Source organism: Cornus florida, unplaced genomic scaffold (assembly GCF_030987335.1).
Source record: "Cornus florida cultivar Cherokee Brave unplaced genomic scaffold, ASM3098733v1 CherokeeBrave_3.0.0_Hap2_Chr06, whole genome shotgun sequence".
Classification (NCBI taxonomy): domain Eukaryota; kingdom Viridiplantae; phylum Streptophyta; class Magnoliopsida; order Cornales; family Cornaceae; genus Cornus; species Cornus florida.
Window position 1 is genome coordinate 79,611,670 of NW_026775576.1, and position 12,963 is coordinate 79,624,632.

A 12,963-nucleotide genomic window follows, 5' to 3' on the forward strand; every position below is an offset into this window, starting at 1 on the left:
CCCTTCAGATTTTATCAACCATGCGTGTAATCACTATATTGCTCTATGTGTTTCCTTTAATGACATGTAATAAAACACCACATTATCAACACTTGCTTCTCTCTGGTTGGTCCACGTCATCGCTGAGGTGGCTACTAAGTTTTGGTGCCAACACTCAGTCATGTCTAGATCTTCTTGCTTCTCTCCGTCAGGAAGTTTCCAATCAAAGTGATATAATAAATTAGCAAGTGCAAGCTCAACATTAGCTACCGCGAACAATATGCCAGGACATATTATCCTTCCAGCACCAAATGGTGTAAATTAGAAATGAGTCCCCTTGTAATCAATTGAACTGTCAAGGAATCTTTATGGACAAAAGCTCTCTGGATCACTCCAATTTTCAGGATCCCTACCAATTGTCCATACATTAACAATGCTTTGAGTTTTCGCAGGTATTTCATATCCGTTGATTTTATATCTTTCTCTGCTCTCTCTTGGAATTAATAAAGGGACAGGAGGGTGTACTCTGAGAGTTTCTTTGATAACTAACTTTAAGTAACTCAATTCATGGATGTCATCTTCAGTAAGAATATTTCCTTTTTTTACATGAAACACGCGTGTCTCACCTCAGCTTGTGCCTTTTCCATAACTAGTTATAGATGATGACTCAATCCCGCCACCAAACATGTCCTGAATCAACTTTAAAATTGAGTTGAAAGATATATATAGACCAGTAGCATGACTTATATATTGAGTCCTATTATGCTATCTCAGAGCTTGCCTTAAAAAGATGCAATTTTGGGCATTAGCCACTTTTGGTGTTGGACTAGCATTATATATATATTGAACATATTTGAAACTAAATTTTATTGTGTAAAAAGGGATTTGGACTTTGGGCCGGCTGAGGTAAAAAGTAATTCATTGATTTTGGTAGAAGCAGAAAGTAAATGTACTAACCAAAAAAACTGACTTGATGATTGACGTAGTTATTGGGATCTAAAGGTTACCCTTCTCTTGAAGTTTTAGAAGAACATCAACCAGGTCTTCATGAACAGCTTCACAATCACCAGTATGTTTTGCCACCTTGCTAACTTTATCATCAATAGTGTTGGTAAATGCCCTATCAAGGTTTTGATGAAGCTTCTTAAGTTTATGCCTCAGCCTATTTATCAAAGGAAGCACTTTAATTGAAAGAAAGAGATCAGCGAACTTGAAACCTCCTACTACAACTGCAGCTTGCCTGATAAGTGATATGAATTCTTTTTGCCCATGGAATTTCTTACTAATGGCTGCCTTTGCAGTGACACTGTATGTCAATGAGAAAAGCTTTTCACTGAGATTGATGAGAGATCCTGTATGTGTCGAAATAGATTTGATCAAATTCAAAGTCTCTTCTTCCCTAATAAGTCAGAATGATTAGACACATTTGACACTTAAAATCTCCAATATGCAAATTTTTCAAAGTTGTTTCCAGTAATCCCCATAAGGTGCAAAGGTAATGTCTTTCTCAGATATGATATTTATAGCAAGATTAAAAGGCATGCTAGCAAAGATGATATCGTGTGTTTTCATCACCTATTTTGCAATTTCTGTTGAAGAAATGACAATGATAGAAAGTTGTCATCAGAGGTCCGTGTTTCATGATCCGAAAAAAGTTTGGGTTCATTTGTAGAGGGGAAATACCAAATGTATTCAACACTAGATGGTAGAAGGGATGAAGGAGAAAATGAAGGGCGTGCAGATGACCGACCAAAAGCACAAGTGTGTCCTCACTAACCCACTCGCCTACATAGAAATCAGACTCGAGAAGGTATAGGTCGATTGTTACCCCCTCGGGAACGTTAAATTTGTCAAGAAGAGGATTTATATTCACCAACTTATAAGAGAATGATAGAATTGAAGCTCGTTCGTCTTCAAAAAATGGGCAGATGGGTTCAAAGGTGGAAACCTCAGTTTGAGAAGAAGATTCCCTCTCTTTCATTGAAAGATCATCGCTAGAGATGACTATGGTGAAAGATCTACGAGGTGGTACGCGGACTAATTTAGGTGAAGCAGTGGTTGTTGATTCAAGGTCAACATTGTCAGTAAGATGAAGGTTGGTGTTAGTGCTTATGATTAACGGAAATGAAAGAGTAAGGAAAAGTAAGATCTGACTTGAGGAAATCGCAAGAGTAATGAAGAAATAAAAGATGGAGAAGAACTTGGAGGTGAACAGAGAAAGCTAGTAGAAACCAAAACCTTAATATCCATGAGATGTAAATGGCCAGACACTTCAAATGTTTGAGTATCTTAAATCCCTTCAAAATAGGGACCGTTGCCCAATTTAGGAGGGAATTGGGGGCAATGTGTAGAGGAAAAATAATTTCCCACCAATGATAAGTTGACATATCAGCACAAGAAGGGACTATCAAAGCTTATAATGACTATTCAACTGCCAACTTGGGCCAAATCACGAAGATTGGGTTGGAAGACTTTAATCCAGCGGGTTGGACTCATTATATGGGCCCGAATCTAATGACTCCAAGCCCACATTTGAGTACATGGGTTGAACCCACTCTGACTACAATTTTATTAAAAGACGGATATTGTTATTCAGGGCAACCAAATTGTGTAAATCTTTATCATATGGAAACGTATATTGTAATTGGTATTCTTGCAGGACAAACAACGCGAGTCCTAAAAGGATTCAACCACTGCAAATCCTTATAAATAGAGGCTAGTCCTCTGAATAAAATATACAAGCCTTTCTTATTAAACATTGGCTTTTAGTTAATAAGTGTTTTATTTCTTAATTATTCGTTTTGTTCTTGAGTGTTATGAGATAATTCGTTGACTTTTTCAAGTTGACGAAATTTTTGCATATACACCTTGGATCTTGAAAGAGCTAGAGTTCATTTACGATGATATGCCTTAGATATCTATTTTTTTCTTTTTCTTTTTCAATAATAATGCTGAGATATCTTAATTTTGCTAGGGCTTGCTACGTAAAGATAGATGAATATGTGAAAGGGAAAGAAACGATTAAGATCTTTCTCTCTCTCTTTTAATGTTTTTTCTTTTAATGTAATAGGAAACTAAAGTCCCTTTTCACATATGCTTACAACTTTCACTTATATTTTAGATTACAATTGAAATAAGATAGTATACTAAATAGGGCGCCCCTTTAATAACATTATACTTATATTTTAGATTGCAATTAAAATAAGATAGTGATAATTTCTGTATGGAAGACGATATTCGCACTTTTCTACGTCTGTGCTTTATTTTTAAAAGAAATGACAATTCTAACCCTAATTTTATAAGTAAATGATTATATTTTTTCAAATGACACAACTACCCTTTTCAAATTCCTCTCTTCGTCTCTAATCTTAAATAGTTTAGATCTCTCTTGACAAAACAAAAAAAAATATATATATATATATATATCTTGTTAATATTTTTACAGGACCAAGAAATATTTATACATATCCAAAATACAATTTATTGCTTTCGAATAAATTGCCTCTTATGATCGGACACAAAAAGAAGGTACCCATTAACAAAAATTGTCTCTAATGAGTAAATTATTTCGTTCTAATAAGACAAAAAAAAAAAAAAAAAAAAAAAAAAAAAAAAAAGGTGGGAAGAAATGAGGGCGTTGAGAGTTTGTATGTGGGAGAAGGTTACAAGTGGGACTTGTTCCACATCGGATTCAGATGGAAAATGTAATGGGTCCACCAAATAATTTAACCTTTTAAGTCGGATCGTAAAACACCCAACCCATTACAATAAGATTTTTCTAAATTTATTTATGTTTGTACGTAATACTCTAAATCTTTTTCAATCCAAAAATTAATAAGGAAAGCTTATGGCTTTGGAACCACATGGCCTTAAAAAAAATAAAAATAAAAATAAACCTGTTTTAGAGGTTTATTGAACTTATCAAAGAGCTAAGCTTTTGAAATCTCAACACTTGTAAAACTTTGCAGTAAAAACACCAAAAAGGAATAATACTCTTTATTCAATTGTCTATGGAAGTCCACTTAACACCGGTTCTTATTTTACCTTTCATCTATATTGTTATATATATATATATATTCTAACATATGATTACATTATTTATTATATATAACTTAATTAACATTAGAGAGACTCACACTGAAACTGAAAATTCAATAATGACCATTCAATGCTTTCTACCTTCTTAACTTATCATCTTACTCATGAATTGAAGGATGATAAGCAACAGGAATCACACACAAATCCCTTTTCCTGCTAACTATTGCACCAAATAACTCAGTCATGTCTAAATCTTCTGGCTTCTGTCCCTCAGGAAATTTCCAGTCAAAGTGATACAATAAATTAGCAAGTGGAAGCTCAACATTAGCTATGCCAAACGACATGCCAGGACATTTTCTCCTGCCAGCACCAAATGGTGTAAATTGGAAATGAGTCCCCTTGTAATCAACTGAAGTGTCAAGGAATCTCTGGATGAAAGCTCTCTGGATCACTCCAATTTTTAAGATCTCTACAAATTGCCCATACATTGACAATGACTTTGGTTTTCGTAGGTATCTCATATCTATTGATTTCACATATCTCTCTGCTCTCTTTCGGACTTAATAGAGGGCCAAGAGGGTGTAACCTTAGAGTTTCTTTGATAACTAACTTTAAGTAACTCAATTCATGGATGTCATCTTTATTAACAATGTCTCCTTTTTTACTTAAAACTTGTCTCACCTCTGCTTGTGCCTTTTCCATAACTTGTGGGTTTTTCAGCAATTCTAACATTGCTCATATTACAGTTGTGAATGATGTATCAGTCCCTCTGGTGAATATGTCCTGAAAGTGCATTGAAATTGAGTTAGAAGAGTAGAGAATACTATAAAAGTAAATATTTGTGGAAGTTAATTCATTGATAGTACTGGTAGATGCAGAAAGTAAATGTACCAACCATGATAACTAACTTGAGTAGTGTCATAGTTAAGGGGATATCAAGGTTACCCTTCTCCTAAACTTTTAAAAGCACATCTATCAGGTCTTCGTGATCAACAACTTCACCAACTCTTGCTTTATGTTCATCAATAATGGTAGTAAATATCTCATCAATTTTTCGATGAATCTTCTCAGCTCTAGGCCTCAGCCCACTTATCGAACCAAGTATTTTAACTGAAGGAAAGAGATCAGCAACATTGAAACCTCCTGCTACCTCCATAGTATCCTTGATAAGTGATAAAAATTCTTCTTGCCCATGAAATTTCTTACCAACGGCCACCTTAGCAACAACGCTGTATGTCATGGAGAAAACCTTTTCAGTGAGATTCATGAGAGATCCAGCTGTATGTGTCAAAAAAGATTTGATCAGATTCGAGGCCTCTTCTTCCCTGATGGGTCAGAATGATTGGACACGCTTGGCACTTAAAAGCTCCAGTATGCAAACTTTTCAAAGTTGTCTCCAGTGATCCCCATAAGGCGCGAAAGCAATGTCATTCCTAGATATGATATTTATAGCAAAAATAAAAGGTTTGCTAGCAAAGACGATGTCATGTGTTTTCAACACCTCTTTGGCAAATTCCGCTGAAAGGTCCATAATTCATGGCCAAATCTCGTAGGCGGGGATGGGGTAGAGATCCAACAAATTGGTGAATGTTACCTATTAGAGGTAGCTTCCAAGGCCCAGGAGGCAGTTTTGGAGATAAACTGATATTGGTTTTAAAAACCATGAACAGAAACAGAAAGAATGTGAATAGAATTGGGAAGATAATGATTGGGAACTCCATCATCGATCACTTGTCCAGATTTATGCTTGCTGTGGCATAAGGTGATTAATTTAGTAGTAGTTTGACAAATAATCATCACAGTTTGGATAACATAAAATATAAAGCTTTGTATCTTATTTGAATTTGGATCGACTCTTAGTTGTCAATTAGAACTGAAACCTCATAATTTCATCAAATAAAAAAAAAGCTCCTAATGATCAGTACTCTAGAACATGACAAAAGTTCTCTTTAGCTAAAATATCTTATTAATATAATTTTCTGGCTTGGCCGGGGCGAACCCAATCGTATATAATCATGTATCAATTATGTTTTTTTTGTGGCCGAGATTGGGTTGGTGTTGAGGACAATATTGAAATTGAAATAGAACAAGAGAAGCTGGCTTCTTAATTCTGAATCTAAAAGCTTAGTGGTGAAGATTCGCCATGGAGATATTTGCCCATTTGTTGAATCGTGGGCGTAGCCATTTGAGGGAGGTGTATTAATAACTAGGTTCATAAGCAATAAATACCTTTATGGTATGTAAATAGGGTATATAACTCCCTATAAATTTTTAAAAGTTTCTAATTTTTATTTTTAGTCCCAACAAAAGGCCTGTCAATTGCAAGACTAAAATGTCCTTATGTATTTGAAAATAAAAAAGATTAAAAACAAAATAAATGTAAAATGATTAAAGTATTCTAACTAAAAGAAAGAAAAATGATGTTTAGATGTAAAATAGTATAAGGGCGTACTGGGGAGACCAAAAGGGCAGTTCAATAGTATTGTATCAAAATAGCTGGTTTGAGCAGGCATAATTTAATTATTTTGCTTTAGGCCTCTAATGATGTCACGTCGGGGCAGGGCTTGTCTGCCTGATAAGCATCCCCTATAAAAAAACAAAACTATTTCACAGCGAAAAGCAAGGTGAATCACATAAGAAGCCTTTGGAATCCACCTTATTGCAAGTTTACTAATTACAAGTAATATAAAAATTATTTCTAAACGACCATGAAATGTTATATGAAAATTAGGGTGAAAATGGGGAAGAGAGATATTACTTAAGCTCCATGAATTGTTTAAGCATATAAAGTACATCCACAGTTGGCATTAGCAAAAAGTATTCGCCGCAAATAATAAAAAAATTACAAGTATAATAAAATACTTATAAAAAAATGCATGCACGTATGTCCATAGAGAGAGAGAGAGAGAGAGACACGCTTACATAGTTGGGGAGTTGGGGATAGAGCTCAAATGAGTTACAGCACTAGTTCCCACGTCTCTTCAGTGTAGAGTGGAACAAGGAACATTAAAAAGGGATGCCTGTGAATTAGAGAGAAATTTGCCCTGTATTTATAGAGAAACTTTAAACGTAAAGAGAGTACAAATTACTCCCAAAAAAAAAAAAATTAAATAAATAAATTAATTAAAGGAAGGGAAGAAGAAGATGAAGAAATGACTAATCTTTATTTTGCTTTTTTTGAATGGCAAATAAATCAAATTTAATACAACCACGTCTATGACAAAACAACAACACAAATTAAATACAACACGTGGTTGAAAGGAAAAAAATGAAACGTGAAGAAACAAAATAAAATCCAACGAAATACTAATATCTTACATTTGATCCACAGACCATGCACCAAATTCTATGTATAGGTTATTGAAGATGATATCATTGGCAAAGACAATGTAGCTGTTCAATTCAAAACATCTTGGTTTTTCAATCACCATTTACCACAAGTCAAGAAGGGATAGTCATATTGTGTGTTCCACTTGTCCACCCATAAATTCGTGTTACTTACCCAACCTGCTGTTTCCAAGTTCCGTGTACATATAGTAAACCTTCAAACTATTACTATTACTTTTTTTTAATTAATGTAAGACATAATTTTGAACAGTTTGACAAATTCCTTTTCAATTCAAAAGAAGCATTTTTTTGGGTGAAAATTATCCATTAAGAAAAATTCACTAACCCTAGTTTGTGATTTTTGTTTGAAGATGCAAGAATTCGTTTCTTCTTTCTCTCTCTAGAATTCTTACCCTTCAATAGAATCCAAAAAATTTTCTCCCCTTATCCACCTGTAATGGTTTATTTATAGACCATTACAATTATTATTGTTAACTGATTACATTGGGCCTATATTCAAAAGTTTTCTTCCTTCTGGGTCTGATCTTCCAATGGGCTTGATCTTCCTCGGTGGATTCTCCAGGTTCGGCCCATTCCGAGGTGCTTTGGCATGGGCCATACTTCAATTGTTCGACCCGATCCCGTTCCAGCGAACTATATCCGGCCCATGCCACTTGCTGCATCCTCAACTAAAGATCAAGCCCATTGGAAGATCAGACCCAGAAGGAAGAAAACTTTTGACTATAGGCCCAATGTAATCAGTTAACAATAATAATTATTATAATGGTCTATAAATAGACCATTACTGGTGGATAAGGAAAGAGAACTTTTTGGATTCTATTGAAGGGTAAGAATTCTAGAGAGAGAAAGAAGAAACGAATTCTTGCATCTTCAATTGGCGCCGTCTGTGGGAACGGAGAAGAAGATCAATTCGAGCCCGATCAGTACTATATTAGTTCAATCAAGTTTGTGAGTACACAGTGTGATTTCTGGAAGTTGAATCCAGATCAGTGAGCTTGTAGTTTGTTCAGAGAGAATTCTTGCTTATTGTGGATTCTGAGGCATTTGCTTCGGAATGACGCAATTGTGATTTGCTCAATTGCAGTCAGATCCGATGAGTTCAAAGCTAGAAAAGTTCAGATCTAGCAAACAGTGATCACGATTCGGTGAAGTTAAGCCCAGATCTAACGGAGTTTGCATCGGTGACGCTTAGATCTATTTCGGAGTTCGTAATTCATGCCTTTGCTTCGATCCGGAATCATGATAGGGGGTGACAACTCCAATACGGTTGAGAACGTCCAGCAAGTGAAACTTGATGAGTTGATGAACATGATCGAAGCTCTCCGGAGAGAAAATGCGGATTTAAGGACTGAAATGCAGTGTCAAGAAGCTCCAGTAATTCCACGACCACTCCCGGTAGGAGAAGAAGGTGCACGTACCGATGCAGCACATCACGGTGAGGAGGTTGGAAACAATCTAATAGATCCTCACCGCGAGGAAATCCAACGAGACGGTTTGCCGCTAAATCTTCGTCGTATTGATGATCGTGAAGGATCAACTCACATGGATCCACGGCGTGAGCAGATCAGGCGAAACGAAGCAATGACTTTTGATCCACATCAAGAAACGCTCAGCCGAGGTGAAGCAACAGAGTTGAATCATCACAAAGCTATGCCTCCATAGCGCAAAGACTTTGTTGAGGACAAGTCATTCGATCCGACCTATCGGCCTTTCATGAAGACGTTTGACAATCACAGCTCAGAGAAGAGATCAGTAGACCAGAGAGCAACTGCGGGGTTCCAGAGGGAAAATGAAGCACTCCGTTCAGCAGCTCGAACAGTTGATTCACCGTTCACTGATGAGATTCTGAATGCTCCGAGTCCGAGGAAATTTTCCATGCCCGTTTTCATTCTGTTCGACGGAACAACCGATCCGATCGATCACGTGTATCACATCCAGTTGAAAATGGCTCTAAACACTGAGAATGACTCTTTGATGTGCAAGTGCTTTCCTACGAGTCTGGCCGGACCAGCTCTGAATTGGTTCAAGAACCTGCCGAGGGGTTCAGTGGATAGTTTCTGAAGTTTGTGTGATCGGTTCATAAGCCAATACTATGGAAACAAGCGTCCAGCGAAAGATATTTCGAGCCTATTCACAATGAAGCAACATGCTGATAAGCGTCTCCAGGCTTTCCTAACCAGGTTTAACCTTACCAAGAGCATGGTTATTGAATGTTACCCTTCAACGGCAGTTCAAGCATTCATACTGGCCATGAACCGTGGCACCCCATTCCACACAAGCTTGGTGGTGAACACACCGAAGACTATGGATGAACTTAACGTAAGAGTCGATGGATTTGTGCGCTTGGAAGAAGAAGAGGCGGCAAACGCTCGGAAGACTTCCGTCATATCTACGGAAGAAAAGACCAAAGCAAAGATCAGGCAAAAACAGGTTCAGCCGCAACGCTCCTCGTGGAAATCTGAGAAAAGGCCCAGAGAGGAAGAGCTGGTTACTCCATTGAAAGTTACCCTAGCAAGACTGTACCAAGAAAATAAAGATAAGTTCCGACCTCCTTTACTAATCAGACAACCTCTCGAACAGAGGGATCAGTCTAAGCACTGTGCATTTCATTCTGATTTTGGCCACCAGACTAACGAATGCAGGAACCTAAGGAAACAGGTAGAGATACTGATAGCCAGAGGGGAGTTCGCAAGTTATATTCAAGGACCAGCGGTAGAACAGAACCGACCAATGGAGCACGTGAAGAAGAATCAGAAGTTAAATTTTCACAACACGCAACCAGTTCGAGTAATCAATGCAATTCACGGTCGGCCAGAACCTGCCGAGGAGTCAGATGAACTGCTTCGAACACGCCTTCGCCAGGCACAGATGAAGAGAAGGATAGGCAGTGTAAACACTCTGCACCGACAGAGCGCATCAACGCAGATAAAGTTTGATGTAACAGACTTGTTGCGTGTTCAGATCCCTCATGAGGACCCGCTGGTCGTAAGTTTGACAGTGGCCAAATGCTTGGTGCGCAGAGTTCTAATTGACCCCGAAAGTAGTGCGAACATCATGCCAAGGGATACATTCGATCTACTCGAGATCAAACAGGATCGGCTGAAATCCACCGGGAATCCACTACTAGGGTTTGATGAAAAGCGAGTGGAGCCCGTCGGTACGGTGGAGGTAGCGGTACATGCTGCCGAGAGGATTTTGATGGAAACCTTTGTGGTTGTTGAAATTCATCCCTCTTACAATCTTCTGATGGGCAGAGGGTGGATCCACAGAGTTCAAGGTGTTCCTTCCACTCTGCATCAGGTAATGAGATGCCTAGGGCCAGACGGAACCAAAGTGATTGACATTCATGGAGACCAGGTTGCAGCTAAAGAATGTTATTCTGTAACACTGAAACATGCCGGAAAGGGAAAAGCTCCCATTCGTTCAGCAAGTCCAAGATAGCAATTACAGGAGCCTTCCTCCAAGCAGAGTGGGGAGGAGGAGCCAATAGGCTTGACTGAAGAACCCCTGTTTGATGTGCAGATTGATCAGTTCCGACCGGAATGGACAACCAGAGTGGGGGAACGACTCGTTGAGGAGGAAAAGCAGGAATTAGTTGATTTTTTGTCTCAAAACGCAGATGTGTTTGCATGGAGTCACCTAGACATGCCAGGGATCGATCCTTCTGTATCTTGTCACTCCTTGAACATTAACCCCAATGCAAAACCTGTAAAGCAGAAGCAGCGACGGTTTGCCCCCGAGCGCAACTGAATTATTGCCGAGGAGGTTGACAAGCTGCTTGATGCAGGGTTTGTAAAAGAAGTGTACTACCCTGACTGGTTATCGAATATGGTCGTTGTGCAGAAGAAAAATGGGAAATGGCGCGTATGCATTGATTTCACCAATTTAAACAAAGCCTGTCCGAAGGATAGCTTCCCGCTGCCAAAGATTGATCAGATGGTGGATGCAACTACTGGATATGAATGCTTGACCTTTTTAGATGCTTATTCAGGTTATAAACAGATCCCCATGGACCCTGCTGATGAAGAAAAAACTTCTTTCGTTACCGAACGCGGGACGTATTGCTACAAAGTTATGCCATTCGGACTGAAGAACGCCGGAGCAACTTACTAAAGACTTATTAGCAAAATTTTTAAGGAACAAATAGGGAAGACAGTGGAAGCTTACATTGATGACATGGTGGTAAAAAGTAAGAAGAAAGCTGATCATGTGAAGCATCTGCAAGACATGTTTGATGTGTTGAGGCGATATGGAATGAAGCTCAATCCGACCAAGTGCTCATTCGGTGTAAGTTCAGGCCAATTCCTAGGGTACGTGGTTAATCTCAGAGGCATCGAGGCAAGCCCTGCCCAAGTAGATGCTCTGACTAAGAATGCCGAGCCGACGACAGTCAAAGAAGTGCAAACACTTACGGGACAGATTGCTGCACTGAGCTGGTTCATTTCCAAATTGTCAGATCGATGCAAACCATTTTTTGACACACTACGAAGCCACGGCAGGCAGGTTTGGGGGGATGAACAGCGCCTAGCGTTAACTGCTCTGAAAAAGTATATGCAGAACCTTCCGGTACTGTCAGCTCCAGAATCGGGCGAAAAGCTGTTTTTATATCTCGGAGTATCTAGCATCGCGACAAGTGGCGTTCTGATCCGCTACGCAGAAGGGAAGCAATATCCAGTGTTCTATGTTAGCAAGCAAGACAATGACTGAGGCTGAAAGACGTTATTCAAAGGCAGAGCGGGTGATACTCTCGCTAGTGCATGCGAAAAGAAAGCTCAGGCATTATTTTGAATCCCATCCTATCATCGTTCTAACCACTTTCCCTATCAGAATAATCCTGCACAAACCAGATCTCTCAAGAAGAATGACGAAGTGGGCCATAGAGTTAAGCTCATTTGATATCACATACGAACCTAGAATAGCAGTCAAAGGGCAAGCGGTGGCAGATTTTTTACTAGAATGTGATTCAGAGGACGTGGAGGAGGATCTTCGTGGTTGCTTATGGAAACTCTTCGTTAATAGATCCTCAAATCAGATGGGTGCAGGCATTGGGATCAAACTGCAGACGCCAGAAGGTACAGCCTTAAGCAAAGCGCTTCGGCTTGAATTCGGAGCCACGAACAATGAGGCAGAGTATGAAGCGTTGCTGGCAGGAATTAAGCTTGCCAAGGAGCTTAGGGTCAGGAATTTGAATGTTTTTAGTGACTCACAGTTAATTGTTCGGCAGGTGAGGGGTGAGTATGAAACCAAGGATGAAACAATGAAAGCATATCGTTATGCTGTTATGCGGGAGGCCAAAAACTTTGAAAAAATTGAATTCATTCAAATTCCAAGGGAGTATAACGAAGATGCCGACCGGCTAGCATGTAGTGCCTCGGGTTCTGGAGAAACATTGGCAAGGGTGATTCCAGTAGGAATATTAAACCAGTCATCCATTTTCAAAGAACCTTCAGGCTCGGATCCTTGGCAAATGAATGTTATTCCATATGAGTCGAGCTGGATTAATCCGATCATAACTTACATCCGAGATGGTACTCTACCTGAGCAAAGAGATGAGGCTAGGAAAATCAAAGTGAATGCTGCGAAGTACGCCGTAGTGCA

The 12,963-nt window shown here is 38.8% G+C and overlaps 2 protein-coding genes across 2 annotated transcripts; one reads left to right on the plus strand and one right to left on the minus strand.

Moving 5' to 3' along the window:
• Nucleotides 1-4,969: 4,969 nt before the first annotated feature.
• On the minus strand, nucleotides 4,970-7,963 carry LOC132314413 (cytochrome P450 71D11-like). The gene is made up of 3 exons (XM_059813282.1): nucleotides 7,848-7,963; nucleotides 6,978-7,061; nucleotides 4,970-5,342 (listed from the first exon to the last, which is right to left on the minus strand). The coding sequence occupies exons 1-3, from the start codon at nucleotides 7,961-7,963 to the stop codon at nucleotides 4,970-4,972; spliced, it is 573 nt and encodes a 190-aa protein (XP_059669265.1).
• Nucleotides 7,964-9,501: 1,538 nt separating this feature from the next.
• LOC132314414 (uncharacterized) lies at nucleotides 9,502-11,115 on the plus strand. Its single transcript, XM_059813283.1, has 3 exons — nucleotides 9,502-9,852; nucleotides 9,994-10,791; nucleotides 10,888-11,115. The coding sequence occupies exons 1-3, from the start codon at nucleotides 9,502-9,504 to the stop codon at nucleotides 11,113-11,115; spliced, it is 1,377 nt and encodes a 458-aa protein (XP_059669266.1).
• Nucleotides 11,116-12,963: the final 1,848 nt, after the last annotated feature.